The 27,464-nt window shown below is 36.5% G+C and overlaps 1 protein-coding gene across 6 annotated transcripts in view; it reads left to right on the top strand.

Annotated features, from left to right (window-relative positions):
- Positions 1-15,524: 15,524 nt before the first annotated feature.
- The window catches only part of LOC114246158 (alpha-1,3-mannosyl-glycoprotein 4-beta-N-acetylglucosaminyltransferase B), a 107,581-nt gene continuing 95,641 nt past the window's right edge, over positions 15,525-27,464 (top strand). For all 6 annotated transcript variants that reach the window (XM_089740242.1, XM_028178610.2, XM_028178595.2 and 3 more), the window contains exon 1: positions 15,525-15,965. In XM_089740242.1, coding sequence (XP_089596368.1) covers positions 15,952-15,965 — 14 coding nt within the window. In that variant the 5' untranslated portion in view covers positions 15,525-15,951. The remainder of the gene's footprint in view (positions 15,966-27,464) is intronic.

Below are 27,464 nucleotides of genomic sequence, written 5' to 3'. Positions count from 1 at the left end.
TTTAATGCATGCACACCTTCAAGCATTCACGTTGCAAAGTTTGTAGATTCTAGCATACCATTAACATCAAATGAACCATGAGCCAGTAAAAATCTCACTTGTAAACGATACGAGCTAAATTTAATACAAACCTGATTAATTGACTCTCGTTCAATTATAAGAGTTCTGCTGTGTATTTCCGCTACAAAAAAACAGAATTTCTATATGAGTGTGGGTAAACAATTTACGAGACAAATCTATTGTGTAAGCCAACAATGCGATGTAAACGTGATAAAATGTTTGAACTTCAGAGACGGACTTTAGAAACAGGGTCTCTGGTCCCCCACCAGACAACATGATTAATAATTTAAAAAATCCAATGTTTTAATTCGATAAAAATCAATTTAATCAAAGATAACAGAAAATACAGCAAAACAAAGTCTTCGATACGAAAGCACCGGACGTCTTATCCCTTAGGCCACGACGACGGCGAAATCTCGGAAATCGTGCTGCGCTTTGTTTTCCCACCAAACTAATGACCGTTTCCGACATGTATTTGATGCGACAAGTCTTTTTGATGAATGACTCGGTAGTTCAGTGGTTAGCGGCCCTGACTGTTGCGCCGAGGGTCGTGGGTTCGATTCCCATATCGGGCCAACGTTCGTCTGATGATGAAGTTTGTTTGCTCTTTGTCTGGTTGTGCATTACCTATATATTTAAACGTATAAGGATGTTTATGAGTCTCTGGTTCCCATAACAGAGGGAATCCTTAATTAGGGCTGGATGTCCGTGCGTAATTTGTTCCCAATTATTATTTATTTAAAAAGACTAATGAGTCTGAATTTACCTAAATATCCCATAATCTGAGATGTTTGTTTTAAAATAATGACTAACGAAATCCACTTACGGAAGTAATGTATTATTACATGGGTGATTTTTTCAAAACTTATAATTTGACCCCCTAATGTGGTCCCAAATACGTTCCAAACAAAAGTGTAGAACAATAAAGAAGTCATTGTGCTCAGTGAGACGGTTAAATCCAAAGATCGGTTTTACTCAACTTTCTCTTCGAGGTCGCGGAGGCTCTGTCCACTTAAACAAGGACTTGCCAGCGTAACACTTCATGCACGGGCATAGGTCAGACTTACATTGGAAAGCATGGGTTACGTGACCAAATTTAGAATACTTAAAATATACTTGTTACAAAAGATTATGTCACAAGTGGATTTTTTATTTTAATTCAACAATTAAATTTCTTTTTACGTTTTATTTTCGTATTGCGGTGATTTGTTCGCAAACTTCTATATTCTTCTTCTTCTTCTCAGTCCCATGCACTCTTGGCAGAGTGGTCGTGGTCATCACTTCAGGTGGTGGTGCGCTTCACCAGACGTCGCCATTCCTCGCGTACCGCGGCCCTTCTTGTGCACTCGTTAACGGGACCGTTTAATGCTGCCCTAAGCTTCTATAATGCCCTAAACTTATATATGGACAGTGTCAATGTTGTTAAAACCTTAATGTAACTGGTCGTGATATTGTAATTTACCAAAATTGCCTATTTCTGTCGTGAAGCAGTAATGCGTTTCGGTTTGAAGGGTGAGGCAGCCGCTGTGACATACTGAGGCCTTAGAACTCATATTTCAAGGTCAAGCTCACCTACTAGCTCGATGAATCTAGAATAACCCGTTCTAGAATAGGGAGGAAAAAAAAAGTGACTTAACAAGTAGGTGAAGTTCATGGGGCCTGAGACCTGACCACGTTGCTAACACTAACCCTAGCAAGAGCCGTGGTTCGCGGAATCTACCACGAGATTGGAAACGCGACCCACTGAGAAGATCCGGTGAAAAACTCAGTGAGCTGTGTCTGTGGGTTAATTTACTCGTCAAGCCCTTCGTCGCAAGCGACGGGTTCGGCGAAAACAATAACCGGTGCTTGAGGTACCTAAAAGCACCGTTTGTGGTTCGGGAGGATCCGAAATGAATTGTTTGGCGACATCCACCGTTTACCATTCGGTCCGCAGGATCGGGAATGTAGTTACCGGCGGCCATGATGAGAGTGTTCTCGTGTCGTGTCGCTTTATCGAAATGGCGCACTGTTGCCGACTGTAAATACTTACTGATGGACTCTAGGTTTCTTACGTACCACAATACTTCCTAAAACCGACATTATTTAACCGACATTTATTAGAACCAATCGCATTACGTACCATAGATACTATACGGAAACGAAATGTTAACAAAGTATATTATTACTTCAGAGCGTTTAATGTTATATAAAAATGTCAATTTAAATATTTTCTAAATTCACAATAGACCATTAAATAAGAATGTTATTTAAGTAATAGCTTGATAGCATCGCGGTTCTCCCACGTGTCGCTATCAATTATGAAAATCATATTGTTTGAGGTGTGGGACACCTTCGCCTGAGGGTTGTGCCAGCGTAGATGAAACCAAAGTTGGAATCTGTGTTCATGACGTCTTGTGCGGTAGGCCTTATTTATAGTAATTTTTTTTATTATGAAAAAATATACTGTTAATGGAAATCTAAACTTTATTTATTTTAAGAATAAAAATAAAATCCGTTGTTGTTTTGGGTCTGTTATTATGTTTATTTCGATATGGTACTTACATGTTTAATAAAATATTAAGGAATTGATTTTAATTGTCCAAAATGTTTGTCGTTTATTTGTCTAAGACAATGCCTAATTAAAATTACATTTAATATTTAATCTCTCGTTTAATAAAAAATTAATAACTCGGAACAAATCAAACGCGGTCATTTGGTCCCAATTTAGTATTTCCTGTGTTATGGGTACTAGACTAATAAACATCGTTATATACATTTAAACATATACATATATCAATTATAAACACCCAGACAAAGAGCAAACAAACTTGTTCATCCCACAATGTTTGTCCGATGTGGGAATCGAACCTACGACCCTCGGCGCAAAAGCAGGCCTTTTTTACGCTGGGGAATCCATTTACGGATACCCGGTCGAGGAGGGTAACAGACCGGGTTATGTCGGACTCCGGCGCCTCCAGAAAAGAAGAGGGAGAAGAGGAAGACCGGGGACCAATTCCAATTCTGCCGGGAGGCTACGCCTTGAGAAAGGCGCGCGAGACGCTGCACGGTGTCAACCACGCAAGAGCTATCCCGCAATCAACATACATCGCCTGACGGCTGTCCAGCAATTGAAGAATAAACGAAGAGAAATTGTGTGAAGACGAGCTGAATAGAATCGCTATAAATAATTTTAGGTGCCCCGTAATTGTATGGTCCGAGGTACAAGCGCTATTGATTTTTTAGAAAAAAAGTGTGAGTCTCAGACGGAAGCTGTTAGGGGTATTGGATATAATTATTATTTTCAGCACTGAGTAAATTCAATTGTTGTTCAGTTCGCAGACACTATTACGTCAATTCCGCTATTCACTTTGAGATAATTATGTGGTTAAAGTTTTAGTTATATTGTATTACATATCGGCTGTCCCGTCCTTCAAGGCGGAAGGCATGGCCAATTCCCGTCATCAACGAGAATGTCAAATAAGCTGTCATTATTTAATATTAATTTAATAAATTTTCCCGCTACCTCTTATGTCCGGAGCCTCGTATGTTAAACTGCGTGCGCTTACGTAACAAATAATGTGAATATAAACATCTCAGTTCAACGCAATACGAACTCGCGAACATAATACTAAAACTGCATCGTCACTCATTACCTATAATATGATACTGGTCGGCGCCGATGATTTCAAACGCCTCGTTGGCTTAGGCCCGTAATATCAATCGTAGTTTAAACTAAAATGGAAAGTTTGAGCGGTCACGAGGGAGCGGTTAAACAATGACTTTGACTTAAACTATTATTTTCAAAATGCCACACAAATCAACAGCTTTAGTTTTGTATCAAAGTCAGTAACTAAAGATATATAATATTCTACACTAACAGCATTATGTAAGACTCAAGTAAATAAAAATAGAGTAATTATTGAAGTTTGTTCCTTCATCTGATTATTTATAACATGAGCTGTTTATTATTTATTTTCTATTACCACACACTGCCTCACGAAACTTGCTAGCAATTCGGTTTCTTATTTAGAAAAATTGAGAGCACGTTTTTTCCCTTCAACATACATACAAAATGCATTGCAGGCGCTCATTAGCAAGGAAAGGAAACACATTTGTGTGTAATTTAAATGTTTACATACCAATTGAATGATTCTTTTTATGAAGTCGTCGTGGCCTAAAGGATAAGACGTCCGGTGCATTCGTATGTAGCGATGCACCGGTGTTCGAATCCCGCAGGCGGGTACCAATTCTTCTAATGAAATACGCACTCAACAAATGTTCACGATTGACTTCCACGGTGAAGGAATAACAACGTGTAATAAAAACAAAACCCGCAAAATTATAATTTGCGTAATCACTGATGGTAGGACCTCTTGTGAGTCCGCACGGGTAGGTACCACCACCCCGCCTATTTCCGCCGTGAAGCAGTAATGCGTTTCGGTTCGAAGGGTGGCGTAGCCGTTATAACTATACTGAGACCTTAGAACTTATACCTCGAGGTGGGTGGCGCATTTACGTTGTAGATGTCTATGGGCTCCAGTAACCACTTAACACCAGGTGGGCTGTGAGCTCGTCCATCCATCTAAGCAATAAATAAAATAAAATGTGATTTTGGGGTCATTTAGTAATTTATTTTTGCCCGTGGTGACCATTGCACGGGTAGGTCTGTTTCACTATTAAGAAAAGAAAGTTTACTTCGCGGCAGATATAAGCATCATGCTGGTGCTCCTTGCGACTGATGCTCAACATCGTATACTGAAAGTACTTATTAAGTTAAGAATTGGGTATTAGGTAGGAAAATAGGTGCTCTCTTCCACCGACGTATGTTCGAAAAGTAACAGCTGAGTTACAAAATGTTTTTTACAACAACTGCACTACCAACTAGAAGCCATGACTGCCAGCGATAGAATAAGGCACGCCTTTTCAGATATTGATACAATTTTTCTAAAAAAAAAGTAAGGTTTTCTAAGATCTGCTCGAGCATCCTTGATAGAAACCTAACAACTCAATTACGGTAAGTATCGAATGACAGATGTCAAATATTGACTGGTGGTAAGGCCTCTTGTGAGTCCGCACGGGTAGGTACCATTACTCTGCCTATTATTGCCATGAAGCAGTAATGTGTTTCGGTTTGAAGGGTGGGGCAGCCGTTGTAACTATACTGAGACCTTAGAACTTATATCAGGTGGGTGGCGGTATTTACGTTGTAGACGTCTATGCGCTCCGATAACCACCTAACACCAAGACGGCTGTGAGCTCGTCCATCCATACATGCAATAAAAATTAGTTATGAAGTGAATGTGAGACAAGAACATCTCTAACAGTGATGTCCTACTTACTAGCTTCATCAGAATTCAGAACATCAGGGCCATTAATATCATTACCCTTGCCTCATCCATCTAAAACTTCAATAATTATACTTTAAACTTTGTAAGGTGTTAGATCGATGTATTTGCATACCAAAATCGGTACCCAATTCTTTTTTGAAGTTATACTTCTTTAGGCGCGTTATGAAAATTTGATGAGAGTGAAATTTTACGATGCGCGCGCACCGTGACACAAAATTAACAGAATGAAGTTGCCCACTAAATCGCTCATTACAATACGACCGACGTAACTTCATCATCACCATCATCATCAGCCTTTATCTGCCCACTGCTGGACATAGGCCTTCCCCAATGCCTTCCACATAATGCGATCCTCCGCCTTCCGCATCCAACGACTTCCCGCTGTGCGCACTAAGTCGTCAGTCCACCTGGTTGGAGGACGCCCCACGCTCCTGGTACCCATATGTGGCCTCCATTTAACTTGGCGAGTCTGAATATAGCCGCAGGTGAACTTTCCAAACCGTACCGAGAATTACCGAATTTATACGATGTCAAGAAAGGGGATGTCCAATATGCGTGTTTGAGGATGTTGTTTAACCGATTTGTTTTCAAATTGATTAAAATTTAAATTTAAAAAAATAAGAAATAAATTTAATAAAAATAAAGTAGAACTTCTTACGCGCGTACATACGTACACGCACCCTTTTTTTTTATTGTCATTGATCTCTGTTTGACCGTTGCCTGTAGATTCCATTATTTAGCTGACCCGGTGTTAGCGTGAGCGTGCATTACGTACGCGATAGATTGACCTCGTGTACTTTCACTTTCTAGGTCGAATCCAAGGAGATTCCCGGACGTTGCAACGTGAAAGCTCGTCTTCACATAACCTATGCTTGTGAGCATCTGCGTGCGTAATTGGACTCGTAGGTCGGCTTGTAATAACCGTTGCTTATTTATATTCGTGCAATAATGAAAACTCGTTATGCAATAATGAAAATTTAATTGTTTCTGTTATTTATAAACATCACACTAACCCATTTCGTAAGCCATGTGTTTTTTTTTCATTAAATTGATTCTACGTTTCAATTCGATAATTCAGTCATCAACTGAGCCATGTTCGAGAATTATTATTAATGTGGGATGCGGCAGAAATAAGTAGGGCTACCTATATATACCTACCGTACCTATATAACACACCTCACATAACTCATAACGCGTCCCGAGCCGTAGTTATGTCGATAATAATATAATTTGCTAACTTATTTAATATTCTAGTTGGTACTGGTGGTGATGAATGACAGTGGATCAAGGTTTTATCAAAATAGCAGCCGTCAAAGAAGTGCAAGCTACCTTCTCTTCGCCCAAAAAAACTAAAGGTTGTCTTTGTTCTTTTTATTATCGTTGCATTGTTATTATTTATTTGGTGAGAAAATTATTTAACTAAATCTAAAATTAGTGAAATACAAAACTATTATCCTTAAATCTTGTTTTCTTGATAATACGTCGTAGGCAGGATAATATATCTTTAGTTTACCAGACATGGATACTTAAAGTTAATACTAGTTCACGTCGAAGGGCAGATCTTCCACCGATCGGGTGATATGGCCCAGTAGACCGATGGTATTGCTTAGACGGGTGGACGTGCTCACAGCCCACCTGGTGTTAAGTGGTTACTGGATCCCATAAACATCTTCAACGTAAATGCGCCACCCACATTACGATACAAGTTCTAAGGTCTCAAGTTACAACGGCTGTCCCGCCCTTCAAACCGAAACGCATTACTGCTTCACGGCAGAAATAGGCAGGGTGGTGGTGGTACCTTCCCGTACGGACTCACAAAAGGTCGTACCACCAGTAAATGTTTGAAAGTTACTATGTTTGAAGGTTACTGATGGCCTCGAGGCCTGTCCACCACCAGAACAGGTGGGCGAGGACGGGCTCAGCCAGGAAGGGTGGGATCTTCTAACAGCACCTCTGAAGGAGACCTAACAGTTCAAGGGCAGCTGATTCACGAATGCATCTATTACCGAATCCGTCGAGAATCTCAGCAGACTGATGTATGGGTTAGTTGCACGTCGAACTCTTTTCAGAGTTTGACAAGTACGTTTACCAAGGTCCCTAAAAGCCTGCTCCTAGTGCTACAGCTACAGGTAACGGCCGTCTGGTGTAGTGGTAAGTGACATGGTCACTACACAAGGGGGTCGCGGGTTCGAATCCCGCCAAGAGAAGATATTTGTATGATAAATATAAATGTCTTTTCCAGGGTTATATTAAATATATGTATGTGTATAATAAAAATCTTACATTTATAGCCGTTATCTGGTACCTGTAACACAAGTTCTTTACGAACTTATCACGGGACCAGTTAACGTGGCGTGATTGTTAGTGAATATTTATTTATTTATTATTTATTAACTAATAATAATGTTAGTGGATCGGAAGGATCCGTATAGACATGTGGTCCGAATGTTGTTGTTTGGAACTTGTATAGATGCAAGCTTATCTTGAAAATGTCGCTAGTGAGATTCAGTCATCTATCAAATATCTCGGGTTCCATGATGGCTACCCGCCACATTATACTACTACCTACCATAATAACTTACAAGTACAAACACATCTAGATTATTTGAGTCGTCTATTATCAAAGGCGGCAATCTGACTTTTGGACAATGATTGGTAAATCAGAAAAACGAATTATTGACTTTGTATTCCATTGGCAGTCACAAAACTCTTCGGAACGACATCTTAGATAAATAACAGGTTAACTATTAACCTTTATTTAATGCAGGTTTTGAACCGTATTCTTTGAAGGAGACGATGATATTCAAATAAATCTGTATTGACATATCAATAAAAATTTTTTGTCCAAATGTACAGATTGCCGCCTTTGATAATAGACGACTCATTTAAATCCTTTTGCCTGTTTTACCACCTTTCAAGCCACTCATTGTTTCCAAAATAGCTTATTCCTTGAGTCATTAAGCTTAAAGTAAACTCTCTCCTCAAAATTTTCCCGGTTACTCTGACAGCTTTCTTCAAGCGAGGCTTGAGGTGAGCAATGAAGTCTTGAAGTAGGCAGTTTTTTAAAGGCGGTATTGACCGCTCTCCATCTCCGCTCGCAATTGCGTCTGACACAGACGCGAATAAAATCACGAACCCTATCTTTAACCATTTAGCGTACTTATAAAATCAATAAAATCAATATGAAATTAACCTAAAGCGTAAAGTGTAATACTGTTTTGTTCTTTATTTAAAAAAAAAATTATCACAAAAAGATTGGTGTAATAAATAAAAAATAAGCCATAGATAAATTGACGCAGAGCTAGCGCCATCTATTATTACGTTTATGAACTAAAATGAGAAAGTAAAATCAGTTACCTACATTTTCAAATAACTTTAGTTGTAAAAAACTCAAACAGAGATGTCACTGTTACAAAAAAATAAAAATCAATACTGGTAACGGTAGGTAAGTATGATGGGTATCTATCTATCTGTAGCAACAGTAATATAATTAAAAATTATCATTTATTCTATTCAGGTACATAATAAAGATATAAAGTCGATGCATTGTCGCAAGTTATGCTTTTAGTCGTACAAAAACACATAAAGGAAAAGGCGACGTTCTTCACAATAGAGTTAGCATGTTGTTGAAAAATGTTGACCCATTTGTTACCGGTCAGTTGTACTAAATATGATTAAAATTAAAATTCTCACTAATTTCACATTGAAAGTGGAAACGGAAATCGAAAATTAATACTTGAAATATTTTTTCAATCATTTCATGGCTATATAATATTATGAAGATTGCATCTAGAGATAGAAAACTCACACACAGCATAATGTTACAGAATAATGCTACTTAAAACAAGTTTTAATTTCTGCCATTAATGTTGATATAGCCCATTGAGTTATTATAATACAATACAAAAGTACAATACAATAAATACAAAAATATTCACGGGAATGATATTTATAAAAAACTCGCTTATTTCTGTCGTGAAGTTTTTCCGTACGACAGTAAAAAATTTAGACTTTGACCAGGCGCAACAATCTCTTTTTAACATCAAAATCACGGTCTATATAACACAATATGGGATTTAAATTTACTTTAAGCTAAAATAAACTTATTTTTAATCTGTTATTTGTATCATAGCTTTTGAGCTTCATGGTTTAGGGATAAGCTCGGCCGCGTTTGAATAGTTTGAAACTGTCGCAAAGGTCGATGTTAAAAATACTTTCATTTATCGGGTTCTTATGACGACTTTTGATTTTATTCCGTTCTTGAAAGTTCCTAATATCTTATCTGCAGTCTCTCCGTTAGATAATGGCGATCGAATTAAAATATTTGAAAATTGTGGTCAAGATTCGTTAAATAAAAACATTTGTAATAAGGGAATATTATCTATTGGTAGCTTGAGATAACAACCAAACTGGTCAATTTATATTTAACGTATTTCAAGGTCGGAGACGGTATTTACATGGTGATTTGGAAACTTTTAATCTGGTGGGATATGATCTAGTCACCCATCCGTATAAACAAAAAAGTTTTATGTTCAATTTTTTTTTTCAATACTTCATCTCTTTTCCTTTTGTTAATACCATTTTGAGGTAATATGAAAACGCCGAGCAAATTTTGTTCGGATAGAAATTCAGATTTGAAGATTGCTTATAATTAGTATTTTTAGCTTAATCAGATTTTTTTTCAATAGTACTTCGATCCTTTTTTCGTAGCATCCGTCTTAACTGATGGTGAGTGTTCACTATTGCTCATGGACATTAGCAATGCCAGAGACACAGCCTAATCGCACTCGGTCTATGAATAATGAGCTTTAATGAAAATAATGTTCACTATTCCAAATGGAAATTTTGAATGTTAATACGTTATTATGAGATTTAAGACAATTCCCATTAAAGGTAGTATAATAAGATTTAAGCTTCTAAAGCCGCAAAAGTGTATTGTAACCTTTACCATTCCCACTTCCGAGGAAAATTTTAAAGAAAAAATAATGTTTTGAAACGTGAGAGAAAAGTATATGGAAAATTTGTTTGAAAAAAAATTGTGTATAGGTACCCACCGTAATCTATCTATATATACAAATTAATTGCTGTTAGTTAGTCTCGCTAAAACTCGAGAACTGCTGGACCGATTTGGCTAATTTTGGTCTTGAATTATTCGTGGAACTCCAGAGAAGGTTTAAAAGGTGAATAAAAATGAAAATGCTCGGAATTATATAAAAACAAACAATTTTGTTTTTCTTTTGATGTCCCCCCCGTCGGACGGATTCCTCTTGTTTGTTTTAAGTTTATTTTATATAAAAGCTTTATTTATCGATCGAGGCGCTACGAAGTCTGCCGGGTCAGCTAGTAAGTAATAAAAGTGTACGATCAGCAAAGTACAAACGGGCGTTGTTGTCCGGGTGCTGATCAGATTTCATCAATATATTTAAGAAAACTGGACAACACGGTGTGTCTGTACATTGCGGAAGTGCAATGAACATAAAAAGTAGTCTAACAAAACGACTAACAGTTTTCAGAGCTATTTTTAATCTGCTCATTCGCGTATATCTCCGAAACTATGGAACGCATTTTCGTGTAAAATTTGAAGCTAATATGAAAAATAAATTATTAGAATTAACTTCGAACTGTGACAGGACGAAGGCGTTAATAGGGCGCCAAACATTTGCTTGGGTTTTTGAAGTGAAAGCCCTTTAGTATTATTGTGATTCGAAAGCGGATGAAACGAAAAAGCGACAGTAAAAAGAGACAGATACATAAATTCATAAGATTTAACGTGGGAGAGAATGAAATGGGAAGCGTTATACAGTGTTTGTTATATTCATGGTTCTCTTTGTGATCTGCTTCGTAAATAATATTCGTACTTAATACATTCTGAATAAATCTATTTACCCAATATATGCGAATAAAATGTAAAATAATTATCAATCTTTGTATCACTATAATCGTTACGAAAACCTACAATTATCCACTTCACTTTCCGAAATTTTACATTCGTCTCATTATCTTGAAGCCAAAAATTTGATGATTTCACTTCTGCCACGTGTGAATTGCACATACGTTTTTTTTATTTTATCAATGACCAAGTAAAGCCTTAAAAATTACTAGACATTGACTGATAGTCTATGTATCTATCTAGGTATTTCAAATATTTAAACTACAAAACTTATTCGATCGCGACGTGGCAACGCAAAGGTGCCATCGTCCGAACAACATCTTGTCGGATCCCCCGGATTCACTCCCGGTGATCTTTTCACCAGATCTTCTCATTGGGTCGCGATTCGATCTGGTGGTAGTTTCACGCGAGGCATTGCTCTTGCTAAGCCTAGTATTTGCAAATTCTCTCAGGTTGAGTCCGTGAGCTCAACTACTGTCCGCGCGTACCTGGAATAGCCCATTAGGCTACCAGCGAATAGGTAGGAAACAAACAAAAAAATATTAATCCAAGTAGATTTTCTAAATAAATAAAAGTGGTATTTATTTTAAAGCCTTGCCCTGAAGAGACCTGGGTCTGTAATTGCACTAAAGTCTGCAGCTTATAGTGGGGGCGCGTAAGTATGTAACCCCGAAGAAGGGCGACGGACTATTTAGGCTGGCTATTCATACGATAACATACACTCATAAATGTTGGCAAAGAATTAACGCTTCAAAATTCTAAGAAAACTTTAAATATTTCACTAGAATTTGGTACAGGAACTAGGACTAGGCAAAGGTACCCCATGAACCCATAGAAGATAATCTGGTAAAGAAAAATAATAAGTAAACTATGAAAACTACGCCTTAATTGGTCATATCATAATATCATGACAAGGATATGTAGTTTATTTGTGCTGTCAAGCAGTAATGTAGTACCTACATAGGATAATTTTAAATTTGACATGTTTCTTGTAGCATATTCATGAATTATTGCATTATATAGTGTATTTTATATTTGGCATATAAAGTACACCGCTAGTTTCCATCTTTGTTATACTGTGGAAATAAAAATAGGGCACATTTTAGTATTGATCGTAATTTAGTTTTTGTTTTGAAACCAAGACGTACCTGGTAATTGTTTTTGTTATAATTAAAGCAAAAATCCTTAAATACAAGCCTAATTTAGAACTACCAACAATTATATTACGAAGGCAAGTTTTTTTAAATAATATAGATCAGGCGTATCAAAATAGGCTGCTGCTTGTGGGGTGCGGTAAATCAGAAAATTAAGAATCTCGTTACGTAAAATACTACAATAAATATTTTTAAACAAATTATGGAATGAACTTCGGTGAACTTAGATACGATTAAACATGAATGTACACAAACAAGTCGTCTATTATTTTCACGTAGCAAAAGTTTCATTTAAAATTCTCATACTTCTCCAGCAGGTCTCGACGTAGATATCCCGCCTTAAGCTTATTTTCCTTATAGATGTTGCCAATATATTATATAAACAGAAATTGTAGAAAATTGATTTTGTTTTTCATTTTGACAATTTATTTTGACAAATCAATTTATTTATACTAGCGGTACCCCGGTAGTCGAAATTCGACTATAATTAATTGAAGTTTGTAAGCTGTTATGATTCTATGGTCAAACATTATTATACTTCTATAATCACAGATTTCACCAAGACTACGCTTTAGACAAATATTAATAAAGACAAACAATATTTAATCTATTCTCAATTTGATCACAGACTATAAGCAGTAATAAAAGTTTGACAATAAACAAATAGTATGCATATAGTATATGTGTCAAACACATGGTAGTGTGTGTAATGCTTTTTTACTGATTTGATGTATTTTTATGCATAATTTAAAAAATAAATAACATTCTGCACTCCTTTTCTATATACTTTATAAGTGTGGGAACCCCATCCATTTATTTAGGAAATTATTTTAAAGCTGTTTTAAATATTATCGAAAGAGAATATTTTATTTGAATCAGTTCAAATATGTTATGTATGTGTATGTATGTATATAATAAAATTAACAAAACTATTGAATGGTAAGTTCTTACAGTTACTAAAATAAATTAAATGTTATTCGTGTTATAAAACACAGGTATTTTTTTAAATACAATTACCCAACTATTAAATAATACAAAAAAAAACAAACTAATTTAAAACAATAGCTAACTATAGAAAAATAAGTACAAGGTGCAGATATTTCTTATCTGATTGACACAAATCTTTTTGTACTTTTGTTTCGAAATTTTGCAACATCTGTATGACATAGCAACAAGCTGTAAGTAGACATAAAAATAGTGATAATTATTAGTTATTCCATAAATTTCATAAACATATTGCTGAATTTTAGTACAAATTTGGCTAAAGTGGTTCTGTGTAGTTATCGGAGCCCGTATACAAAGTGGACCACTCAGAATCATAGTGTCGAAGTTTTAAATGAGTTGCTATGGAGGCCATCCTGCACTTTAATTGGTGGAGAAGGTAACTAACCACCTATAAGGTATCGCAGCACCCATGCTCCATAACAAAGAATTAAGTACTTGTTTTTAATTAATCTGGTAATGATTAAATTTATGTAATGTGATTAAATGGAATAAAATTTGAATCACAGTGGAAGCAGTGGGAGATATTTCCATTTCGACGAAGCATGTTGCTTATAACTTTATTTCTGTAATCTGACGAAGTATGTTGCGGATAATAACATGTACTTTTAGGTTAGGAATATTGTGTTCTTTTTTTTATTACTTGAATTATGTGATTTTGATTAAATAAAGTTTTAAATTAAATAACGTGTTTCCAAGATGCACTCTTTCATTAACGACTTATTTTGGTTAGTTGAAAGTACTTGAATTTATGTGGGTCCATTAATGTATTATCCGATGTTTACCACAATGTTATGATAGTCGGACGAGCTCACAGCCCACCTGGCGTTAAGTGGCTACTGCCCATAAACATATACGACGTAAATGCGCCACCCATTTTGAGATATAAGTTCCAAGGTCTCAAATGTAGTTACAACGGCTGCCCCATCCTTCAAGCCGAAACGAATTACTGCTTCACGGCAGAAATAGGCACTGTGGTGGTACCTACCCACACGGACTCACAAGAGGTCCTACCACCAGTAATAAAATTTACCACCAGTAATGTTAATTGGAGGCGTATTTTAGTAATATTTACGCGGTGTTTAACGTTGTTTTGTAAACTGATCAAATATCGATCTTACCACAACAATATGTACACGCGCATTTCCTTATATCTAAACGCTGACCAAATGCTATCTGGTCATAAATGCAATGCATTAATCTACTGAGCTATTAATAAATAAGTTTTTTTTCGGTAGGTTGATGTATGTAGCCGCATTCTAAAACGAAGGTAGTCGGCGACCGCGCCCCTTTATTTTTGCTTTTTTTGTACATTGCGTAATTTTGAAATATCAGTATTTCAGCCACCATTGATTTTCCATTTTAGTGATAAGCACTTGAACTCAAAATTATCACGATAGCTGGTTTTATATGGTTAATATCGCGTTTATTGTTTTTCTTAATTCCGACATATCGAATTTTTGTAGTTAGTTCTTCGTGTAAACGGACAACTACGGTGTTATTCGTCAATATTAGAATTTTATTGTACCAAATAATTTTATAGTCGTAAATAATAAAACAAAAGTCAGTAAAACGAGATTTGTCAAAATAATAGTTTAATTGCATATCTACTAATCGAAAAATCCAAAGAAAATAACATAATGTTGTAACGCTTATATTTTCAAAAATATACATCCGAATTATATAATTACCACTGATTCACAAAGCCTAGTATCTTCGCTAAGATCTTCATGTGAAATTATCACGCCAAAATTATTAATGTGTAGACAGGAAACATAAAACATTACAACTAACACTAATGTTCCATTCCGACACCACATTGAATTTATATCGATTCATAGTTAACTAGGAATCTTGATATTTGGATTAAGTACATAATAACTCTCTTAATAATTGACATTACAAGGTAATTTACTTAGATTTTTATAACGTTGGAAGAAAATCAGGAAAAATGTTCTTAATTTATAATTGACTATGACAAAGTTCTATGACCTTTTTGATCTTATTTTGGAAATTAGGCTTGCTTTGTGGCAACACTCATTTGGAAGCGTGTTCTGTGGTACAAACAGTACCGTTTTAGAACTGAGGGTGTAGTGACGTATTTCGTTATCCCTCTAATTTGCAACAACAAAAAATAATAATTCGCGTAGTGTTATGAATCGAGAGAAAGAAATTTTTTAAAAGAAAAATCGTTAAACTCAGTTAATGCGCTATGTAACATTATAATTGCTTAATCCGTGAAGTTTCATACACTATTTAAGTTACATGTGGTTTATTTTTCGTGAAATAATTTTATGTCATTTTATATGACGAAAATTCAGTGTGTTACTTACTCATTTTTGTTTTGAAATTGCTTATTAATGTTAGTATAATAGTAACGTTTTTCAGAAATTCGAATTAGAAACCTGGATGAAATTGATATGAGATGAGATGTATAAATAAATTCGAATGAAAACTCATAAATATTGCGAAATATAATTTTGAAAAGCAACAACTCTTCTTAGAGAGATTCACCATGATTGACATTCGGTAAGTAATTTATCAAATTTATCTCCTCTTCTGAAAATTTTCACTAATGCATACAAAAACACCATTTCATGTAATAACCAACGCTTCAATACCGATTTAAAATATTCAAAACTTCTCTAGTGTTTTGCGAAACTTAATGTTAAGTTAATATTAAGATTTGCAAAACACAACACTATTCAATCAAGATCAAACAAAACAATATATTTTAGTCGTGATCATTTTAAATGTATGTGTTTATTTTAAACATAAATAAACAAAATCGTACAATTGTTAAACATCTTAAACTTGATTATGACATAATTTGTTGACAAAAACATTACTGCTATTAGTAGACATTACAAGCCAGTGTTAGAACATAGCTATAATTATAACGGCTTTTTCTCCTTACCTAATCGTTGGTAGACTAAATGGCTTGGACCGGTAGGTGAGCTCACGGGCTCTACCTAAGAAAATATGCTAACACCAGCCCTAACAAGAGCAGTGCTTCGCAGAATCTACCACCGGATCGAAATCGCGACTCACTGCGAAGATTCAGCGAAAAAGCTCTGTGGGTTATGTCTATGGGATTATAATTATACCCTATATCCCTTGGTCAACCATTTAAAAGTTGATGATACTGTGAGAGAGATGATACTGTGAGTGCTTTAGCTTCACAATAACAAAGAGCTATGTAAAATTAACACATTTTTTTTTTATTGCTTAGATGGATGGACGAGCTCACAGCCCACCTGGTGTTAAGTGGTTACTGGAGCCCATAGACATCTAAAACGTAAATGCGCCACCCACCTCGAGATATAAGTTCTAAGGTCTTAGAATAGTTACAACGGCTACCCCACCCTTCGAACCCAAACGCATTACTGCTTCACGGCGGAAATAGGCAGGGTGGTGGTACCTACCCGTGCGGACTCCCAAGAGGTCCTACCACCAGTGATTACCATTAAAGAAACGAATACAAATAAAAACGAAATTCTTTATACTATGAAAGATTTTTTTTGTTATTGATAACATACTCTACATGTTCGAAAAGCCTTTCCTAAACAGGATATAAAAGATGATTATTAATTTGTTGATGTTCAGAAGTATATATTTTTCTGAAATTTAACCGACATGCATCTTCTTTTGATTTGAGTCCGGTTTGCACTGGCCGCTTCATTTGTATTATGAAATACATTTGAATTCTGGACCTTAGAACTTATATCTCAAGGTGGGTGGCGTATTTACGTTGTAGATATCTATGGGCTCCAGTATCCACTTAAACCCAGGTGGGCTGTGAGCTCGTCCACCCATCTAAGCAAAAATAAATAAATGTGACGACAATAATGAGGGTTTGCACGCTTGACTAGCGGTGGTGCATATTGTTAGACTCCATTTAGACACCACTACCGTATACATGTCGAGAACCGTTTACATGAGCTTTAGAACCGATTCGTAAGTAACTGAAGACAGCGTCAGAACGCTTCTTCGAACCACCGGCGCGACAAGATAGTCCTCTTATTGCAGCCGCCACGAATTACATCTCTCACCCAAACAAAGGAACAATAAACAGCTGCCGTCATTCCAAAATTGTCCTTTGAGATCCTCTCGGTAGACTCTTAGTGCTTTTAGCCATTGTTCATGCAAATTCACATGTAATTATTACTCTTTAAAAACGAAATTGTTTATCTGTATAAAATCAATACGAAGCCGTAATAATATATGTTAATGTGAAGTTTTTTGTCATTCATTACTCTGTACTCTCTGCTCAAGCGCCTCTCATGCGAGCGGTTGCATCTCAGTATAATTAAATGTAAAATGTACTAATTCAGACGAAATACAAGTGTTTAGAAGAACTTAGTGCCTTTATTATTCAGTCTATCAGTCCGCTGCTATGCGATCTAGACGTGTCCGTTTGGTGGCTCATGAAAACTCAGTTTGAAAGTCAGTAACCACGCTCAGTCAACTGCCATATTCAACAGCCAGTTTTGGGCATTTGAAACACCGGTCACCGTTCTCGTCGAACTCGAGAATTTGAAATTTGCGCGACTTAGCCTATAGACACAGCCTACTAAGTTTTTTGTCAGATCTTCTTAGTGAGTCGCAATTCCAATCCGGTGGTAGATTCAACGAACTACTACTCTTGCTAGGGCGGATGTTAATAAGTTCTCTCAGGCTGAGCCCCGTGAGTTCCACCAACAATCAAGGTGAAGTCGGAATAGTCGAGCCTACTGGGATATAAGAGCTTATAGGTTCGCTGCTGGGAATAAGTTTAGATTTCGAATACAAAGTCGTTCATTAAATTCATGAATTATTAATTAGATCTCTTTAATAGGCACTACTCATTTATGGAATAAATATTCTCACATTAAAGCAGTTATTAAAGAGTTCACAGCGAGAGGAATATGTAGAGCGTCAGTGACCGAACGTGTGGACTGCACATACAGGCATATTAATACTCAGAGGGAAATCATAATAAAAAAAGGATAATTCTACTTCGAGGAATAATCGGAAAGCGCAGTTGAACAGGCCAATCACGGGAGTGCAAAACCAAAAAGAAAAATGAAAATCAATTGGAATATGATGACAATAAAAGGATTTCCAACCTTTCTAAAAAAACTTTATGAAACTAGCGTATAGTTTCTACAGCACGACGTAAAAGAAATTGTTTGTTATTTGAACGAATTACAGAATATTTGAAACATTCACGCCACTCATATAGACTTCGAAGGTGTCTATTTTTGTTTACTGAAACAGAACATCAATACAGGAAGAGAATACTTGGTCTACAATTTTAATTTCAACCAATTATCCAAAAAAAAAAAGAAATTATCTACCAATTCTTGAATTGTAATAGCGCTGTCAGCAGTTATTATTGACAATGTAATTTTAAATTCGATCTGTCATTCTAAAATAAATAATAAAATTACAAATTTTCTCATATGTGCATTTTTGAAATTCTCTCCCTAGAGTAAGCGCTAGCTGCATTTCAACATCGCAATATTGGGAACGACTGAGCCGTATAAGAATGTTTTTATCTTCGTTTTTGTTGATAGTCCCTTTAAATTTCCGCTTAAGTTAAAATTGAATGACTGTATCATTATAATTTGGAATAGGAAAGTATTGAGCTAAGAATTAATTAATTGCTGATAAATTTAGGTTCAATGTTTGTTATTCATTTATTTGAGAAACAAACCAATCTGTTTAGTTACTACTAACTAGATAAACATTAATCAATAAACGGAGAAGTCACAATCATAGTCATTCGTCAACTGGCCCAAAAGGGACATGTTTTAAAATTGTCTGAAGTATCCGCCCTCTGAAATACTCGGGAAAATTTTCGAACCTCACATAAGTACGAGCGTTGGATAAAGATGGCAGCAGATTTCCCAGCAGGTGACGCTGACCGGTCACTATCCAGATGGCCAAACACTGGTGATCTAAGGCATTAAAAATATATTGTAGGTTTCCATAGACATGGGAATATACGTATGCCTAAGCTTCATAGAACAATCTGTATCTTCTCAGCGGGTCTCAAATCCGATCCGGACGTAGATTTAGCAAAACATTGTTCTATTTGTGACTCGTCCCAGGTTGAGCTCCGTAAGCTCATCTACCAAGCCGTGAGTGAGCAGCTGGAACAGCCCATTATGCTCCCAGCAATTAATTAGAAAAAAAAGAGCAAACTCAACGGGTATTAAACTGACATGGGATACTAGCTTTTGACCGCGATTCCGTCCACGTGGAATAGTTACTTTCACTTACACAGTTACTTACACTTCATTTAGGTAGAAAGTGGAAATATTTTTGAATTATAGAATGTTAAGGAGCTATTTAAACCCCTATTTTGAAACATTATTTATTGGTGCTCCACTTTTATTGGTCTTACCGTGGTGTTATATAGCCTATAGCCTTCCTCAATAAATGGGTTATCTAACACTGAAAGAATTTTTCAAATCGGACCAGTAGTTCCTGAGATTAGCGCATTCAAAACAAACAAACTCTTCAGCTTTATAATATTAGTATCGGTAAAAACGGCATAATAATACATACAATACGTTTTATTAAATACATTGTTGTCGCGCTCATATTTCTGACTGCTTTTAAAGTTTATAATAATATAAATTTACTTGAAACTGGGGTTCGTCTTGTACTGGTATTCTTCATATCGCATTTTACTTACATCTGACGTGCCCGATCAACTGTTCACGGGAAACGCGAAGGAGTACATACGCCAGATATTTTCTCATTACACAGTGATGATATAAAATAAGAATTTAATTAACCGATAGGAATTTATACCTCATTATCGAGATATTTTCGAGAACTTGAGCTCCTCAATACTGTTACATTAAAAAAAGTACATGTCATTATGATAATGATGGAGTTTTTTTTTTATTGCTTAGAAGCTTAGATGTATCACAGCTCACAGCCCACCTGCTGTGAAGTGGTTACTGGAGCCCATAGACATTTACAACGTAAATGCGCCACCCACCTTGAGATATAAGTTCTAAGGTCTCAAGTATAGTTACAACGACCGCCCCACCCTTCAAACCGAAACGCATTACTGATTTACGGCATAAATAGGCAGGGTGGTGGTACCTACCCGCGCGGACTCACAAGAGGTCCTACCACCAGTGAAAAATCCATTATCTATCATCCGATGAGCCCGTCTACGAAGGTATATGTAAGATAGAAGAAGCCAGCGTCTTAGAAAGAGCTTACAGTGTTTCAAACGTTGACGTTGTGTTTATATTTTTAGTGTTATGTTTCTGTTTTTATTTGTCGACGTGTCTGGCGAGGGGCGAGGTCAGGGCGAAGCCGTGTTTACGAGCATAAACAATTTTACGACTGCAACGGGACCATAGTTGTATCCCCGACAACCTTACAAACATTTTATAAGGACCGCGATGTTTTTAATTCGGTTGTCACCGGAGGTCGTGGCTGCTTCTAGGTGACTTTTATGACAGACATACGCGCAGTAAACATTCGGAAGCGTCTGAAATAATAATACTTTTTCAATTTAGTTTTTGATCTAAACCTATTTCGACGAGGTTCTTTATTTGCTTTGTTTTTTTTTAGGATTTTGAGCTATCCAAAATCGTTCAAACAGTAGGATAGCCGCTCTTAGAGACTTTAATCAGGAATCTTAGCTTGGATGCACTATAGGTGCTTTATGGACCCTCAAGCACCGGTCACCGTCTAACTAATTAACCAATAGCTAACTCATATACACAGCCCACTGAGTTTCGCCGGATCTTCTCTGCCAATGCCGGTCTTAAGCCCGGATGAGAAAAGTGGAGGGTTGAGTTCGACCGTTTTCACTGTAAAACAGTCAACGCCGAATGTCTGGCGGCGGTTAATTAGCCGGACCCAAATAAGGCTTCAACGGCCTCGAGGAACTAAATCTCTTCCAAAAGTACTGCCGTGGAAGAATGCGGGACCCCACCATGTGTATTTTTCCAAGAAAGCCTCATGAGGCCACGACCCTCAGCATTGAGAACTATCGACGCAAGGAGGATAAATAGACTACGACTTTCTATTAAAGGGGTTCAGATATACATATATTCAAATCAAATCAAAAAAAAATTATTCAACATAAATGAAAGTACATACTTGTTGAACGTCAAAAAGAACTACCGCCAATTCACAAAAAACAGCCTTCGTCCTGAGAAGAACTGGCAAGAAATTCAGCGGGCATGTCTTTTTTTCTTTTTTAATAATTTTTTTAATATTAGATTTTTTTTTAAATATTCATTTTACAATGAGTATTATAACGTAACAATTATTGCAATATTGAAATGCCCGGAGCTAGCAACTCATTCCCACTTTGTGCAATCTTATAGATAATCATTGACTTTATAGTAAGCTTTATTGCACAGATGTTCTTTAATAGTTTTCTTAAGCCTATGTATATGTAGGTTCTGGACATCTTGTGGGATTTTGTTATACAGGCGCAAGCAGGTCGAGCTATATACATAACTCTATTCAAGCTGCACTAGCTAGTTCCATTTGAGTCAAAACACCAAACCGCTCGGATTGTCGTTAATCTAAATCTCATGGACACTGAAAGCGAATTTTCTCTCTACTTTGTAAGCTACGTTCTATAGAGTCTACCTTGTATATGAAAGTCCTTTCAAGTTTGTCCCTACTGCCTATAAGTATTACATAGATTCACAGTGTATTTCGAGTGATTACTTTTTTATTGTTTAAATGGGTGGGTGATCTCACGGCTTGTCTATGGTTAAGTGGTTGCCGGAGGCCGTAACGTCATCAACACCTTAAAGCCCACCGCCCACCTTGAAACATGAGTTTCAGGTTCTAGTTTTTACAGTACAGCGACCGGCCCAACCGTTATACCGAAACGCATTACTGCTTCACGACAAAATTCGGTGAGGTGGTACTTAAGTTAACCTTGTTTTTCCTACTACCACAGGTAGCGAATTGGCCATGCCTCGGGCATTACCAAAGTATACAAGCGACGGTAACCACTCACCAATGAATGGGCAGTTTGGTCCTTTAATACAATTGCTCAAGTCAATTTTTATTTCGGCACAAACGACGGTGGAGTAATCTATACTAATATATAAATACTAATATATAAATCTACAGTGGTTTTTACGGATGTTCCGTTATAACTACTGAACCGTGCATCCGATTGACTTGAAACTTGGTATCCGCGTAAAAAATACATGCACTTAATGGATAGGTTAATATTTATATGAGTGTTGGACTCCCTACACCAGTTGCGGGGGCGTTAATGATGAGAATCATTGTGGGTGTAAGAAATAATAATGTTAATTTTAAATGCCCAGCGAAGCGGACGGATATAACTAGTATAGTATATGGCTTGGCGTGAACACAGACAGACATAAATAAAGCAGCATCAAGAAAATCTTTTTTATATATTTTGGGCAGTACGTATATTTTTATAATAATATACAAAAATATAATAATATACAAAAAATATTTAAAAAAAACAACCACATATTCCGGTACGTTCTAGAACAAAAAATATTTTGATATAGACCATTCCATCGGAAACGAAATACGCAGATCCGAAAAAATCCTCTCCCCTGTATATTAATTACTCGAAGGATATCAAAGAGTGGGTCCGTATAAAGCTGCATCGTTCGCATTTCACGTGGAACTTTGTCAGTAAAATAGAGGAGAAGCATTAATTAAATCGCCCGAGCCTGTCGATAATAAACTATGATGAATGTTTATATTGTTTTATTACGGAAAGCAAACCAAAGGCTTAAATTTCTCTTAAATCTAGATGTACCTTTTAGTTCGACTGACGCTAAATTTGGTATTTACGTAATAAACTAACGTAGTGAACGTACGTAAGAATGGTTTTAAAACAATAATTCAGAATTCATCCAAACGTTTTCTCATTTCTCTCCAAACGACAATCACATCACAAGTGATCTATTCAGGAATGAAGTACCTTATGGGACGATGCGGAGGGGTACCCTAACCGGGGAAAAACGTCCGTAACGTAAGATTTTTATTATTTCTGTATAGTTTTAGTATGATGGCTATACAGTGTCTAATGTATAGTCTACGTGTTTAGGTTATTATTATTATTCATATAAATAGCTGTTTCTTTGTATATCATTATTATATATTTTTTATAAATCATTGTGCATAAAATAAAGTTGATAACTTTGTAAAGTAGTTTTATTTTATTTTTATAAAAAAAAAAGATCATACCAAAAGTTGTATACCCGAATAATTATTTTGTTTATACCTCGAATAGAACTTAAAATTAATATTTTTATATAAGGAACTTCGCTCCTATCCGGTGTCCCGCGACACCACACTTTTATCGCCATGTTGGCTCACGAATGAGAACGCCGTGTAAAGGGTAGTTCAAACTTTTATTTGTACAACTTCTATTTAACCATTTCCAGTCTCTACCCGATGATATGCAGGCGAAGTAAAATGTCCCTTAGAAATAAGGTGACACTCTACAAAACTTGCATACGCCCCGTCATGATATATGCAAGTGTAGTGTTCGCTCACGCGGCCCGCACTCACCAAAAATCATTTCAAATTATCCAATCCCGTTTTTGCAGGATAGTCGTCGGAGCCCCGTGGTTTGTCAGGAACGTCGACCTCCATGATGACCTGGACTTAGAATCCACCAGTAAGTATATGCAGTCGGCGTCGATGCGCCACTTCGATAAAGCGGCACGACACGAGAACCCTCTCATCGTGGCGCCGGTAACTACATTCCCGATCCTGCAGACAGAATGGAAAGCAGTCGACGTCGCCCAAAACACGTCATCTCGGATCCTCCCGATCCACTAACGGTGCTTCTAGGTACTTCAAGCACCGGTCACCGTTCTCGTCGAACCCGTCGCTTGTGACGAAGGGCTCGACGAGTAAATTAACTCTCAGACACAGCCCACTGAGTTTCTCGCCGGATCTTCTCAGTGGGTCGCGTTTCCGATCCGGTGGTAGATTCTGCGAAGCACGGCTCTTGCTAGGGTTCGTGTTAGCAACGTCATCAAATTTGAGCCCCGTGAGCTCACCTACTAGCCACGGTTACGCTGAAATAGCCTGTCAAGGCTATCAGCTGAGGTAGGAAAAAAAAAAAAAACCATTTCCATTGATAAAGTATCTCTATATCTATATCTATAACCAATAATATATACTTAATTTAAAAAAAATATCATCCGAATTCGCGCAGCCGAATGTAAAATGAATCAGCCTACATCCGAAGCGAGACCTCATTGAGAGTTTGACATGACGTAAAAATAATTATACTTGAGGCGGCTATTTAAACCGTTTTTTACAATTTTTCCATTACGATATCTGTTTTGTAAATTAATTTAAATGAAAAATCATTTGTAATTTAATACTATCTAATGGAGTTGGCAAAAATTCTGTCGGACGTACAATTCTGTTGTTAAGAATCGGCGTATTATTTCAAATATTTCGTTTAAAACTAAAGAATAATTTAAAATTCGAAATTCAATTCGTGTCTAAACACGTATGTGATTTAAGCATTTTTAATGTTGTCTAAAACTTTAGAGTTTTAGACTTAGAAAACTTTAGAGTTTTAGACAACAATATAATTATTTGCAATGACCTCTGCTGGGATCTAATTGTTTTGTTACATTACTAAAATTAAAAAAGATCGCGTGTTTAAAACAATTGCTTTCTTATGAAAAGGTTAATCCATTGATTAACATATCTTTATACACAATTTAAGGAAGATGATTAAAACCAAAATTCAACTTTATCTGCAAGAATCATAAAATAATAAAGATTGATAAAATAAAAATCAATTTTGCAAATCATTTGATCAATCTAAATGTTACACTTACAAACATATCATAGTAGAAATATATTATAGTAGTATTTCATTGTTGTCCCGTAGAAGCAATCTTCTTCTACGTTTTCATCCTTAAGAGTTAAAGGTTAAACAGTAGGTTTAGGTTCTCAGCTTATTTTTGTCGCCGGAAACTTGAATTTTCGTTTCAAAGGTAGTTCCAATTCATGTCTTCATATAGGCAGTAGTGACCCATTAGTCTTTTTTGTTCGATAAATGATAACAGGTGGAGAGTCTTTTAGTATGAGATTCTACGCATTTGAGTCTGTAAGCATTATTAAAATTTTCATAAATACAAACTGAAATTATGTATATGGATTTCTCGAATATTCCATTCGTCATCCCGCTCTACGTGTCAGTGTTAGTGACATGCTCCTGAAACCACTATTAAATGTTCAGCCGGGTTCTATTACGAGATTCCAAAATTCACTCGAGTTTTATCTTTAAGCTTTTATATTTTTGCGTAAGAGTAAGCAAGCATTTTTATTATTTTTTTTATTTTTTTATTGCTTAGATATGTGGATAAGCTCACAGCTCACAACTACAACGTAAATGCGCCACCCACCTTGAGACATAAGTTCTAAGGTCTCAGGTATAGTTACAACGGGTGCCCCACCCTTGCACCCGTTGTTTGTTGTTAATCGTAATTGCGTTAAGTATGTTATTGTTATTGGTAATTTTAAGTCCGCACGGGTAGCTATCAACATCCTACATATTTTTGGCGAGAATAATGCATTTTGTTTGAAAGGTGGGACAGCTGTTATAGAATACAATTGAGACTTCGGCCTCAAGGTGGTTAATACACAAACAAAAAAAATATTGATTGATTTCCAAGCGAATACATGTATTCAGCTGATTGACTGTATCAAAACAATTTTATTCCTGAAATAATCATCATTGCCATTTTATTAATATGTTGATCAAGGGTTTTACTTATTGAACCACTTTAATTATTATACTGATACTCCTTTCGAGGATCTACAGAAGAAATATTTATTGAAATAATAAAAAGAGCCTTTGTATGTACCTATTTGATTGTATGTATTACTTATTTATTATCAGTATTTATTAGGTTACATAAAAAATATAAATGTTTAGAAGACGTAACTTATAAGAATAACAATGTTCGACCCTCAGACGAAATGAGACGAAAGTCTTCCCGAGTTCTACTTTAGTAGTGGTGCTGGTTCCTCACTCTGTAGTGGCACAAGGGTAGAACCCAAACATGCTAGCTCTGAAGAGTCGTCGTGAAAAGTTTACCAAATTTAAAATTTCACTAATTTTATGATGATAAAATGAATACATCACTTCAAATAAGAATACTTAAGTAAGTTTGTCGTCTCATACGTAAATCATCGAAAATCCAGCCGACGTGTTTTCGATCCTGTAATATTGTATATTTATTTATATTATATAACACGATTCGGCAGATTATGTTTTCGTCTCTGACGCCTCTGACGTCTCTGACGCCATTTTCTTCATCATTGTCATTGCCTTCCATAGTGACAGTTAATTATGACTCACTTTTCCAATGAATTTCATTTATTACATTTCAAGTATACAGCGATAACAACAAAGAGCTCCGCTCCGTTGGACTGCTCGTGCCGAAATATTTTGAGTTTTTTTTTTATGATTGAAAGATTACTGGTGGCCCGAAGGCTATTCCAGTTTCACCAGGACAGGTGGGCGAGCAAAGGCTCAGCCAGAAGAGGTGGGATTTGCTAACAGTTGCCCGAGCGCCTCCGAATGAGACCTAACAACTCAAGAGCAATTGCTTCGCGAATGAATCTACTACCGGATCGGAATCGTGGCCCGCTGATTCATGGGTTAGGTTGCACGTCGACCTCTTTGACGAGTTCGACGAGTACGGTTATCGGGGTCCCTAAGCCTGCTCCTAGTGTTAGAGCTGAAGGCGTCTAATGCAAAGGTTATTATTGGATCTGATGGATCCGTAAGGACGTGTGATGATGATGATGATTCATCCGACCGATTTCGGCCATGGCGACCACTTTGACTCCTATCCGTCGATTTGGCGCTCGTGTGCTCGAAGATTGCTTATATAGCCTATCTTTGCGGCAAAACTCCTTGCGCATCGAGGGCACGTAAGCACGCCGTTCTCATAATTATAGGTTATGGCAGCAGGTGGGCGGGCCTTCAACTGGTCGCGTTTGTAATCAAGGTCA

The sequence above is a fragment of the Bombyx mandarina genome, chromosome 01 (assembly GCF_030267445.1).
Source record: "Bombyx mandarina strain Sakado chromosome 01, ASM3026744v2".
Taxonomy (NCBI): domain Eukaryota; kingdom Metazoa; phylum Arthropoda; class Insecta; order Lepidoptera; family Bombycidae; genus Bombyx; species Bombyx mandarina.
The sequence above is the reverse complement of the archived record's forward strand: the minus strand, read 5'-3'. Positions and strand labels throughout refer to the sequence as shown.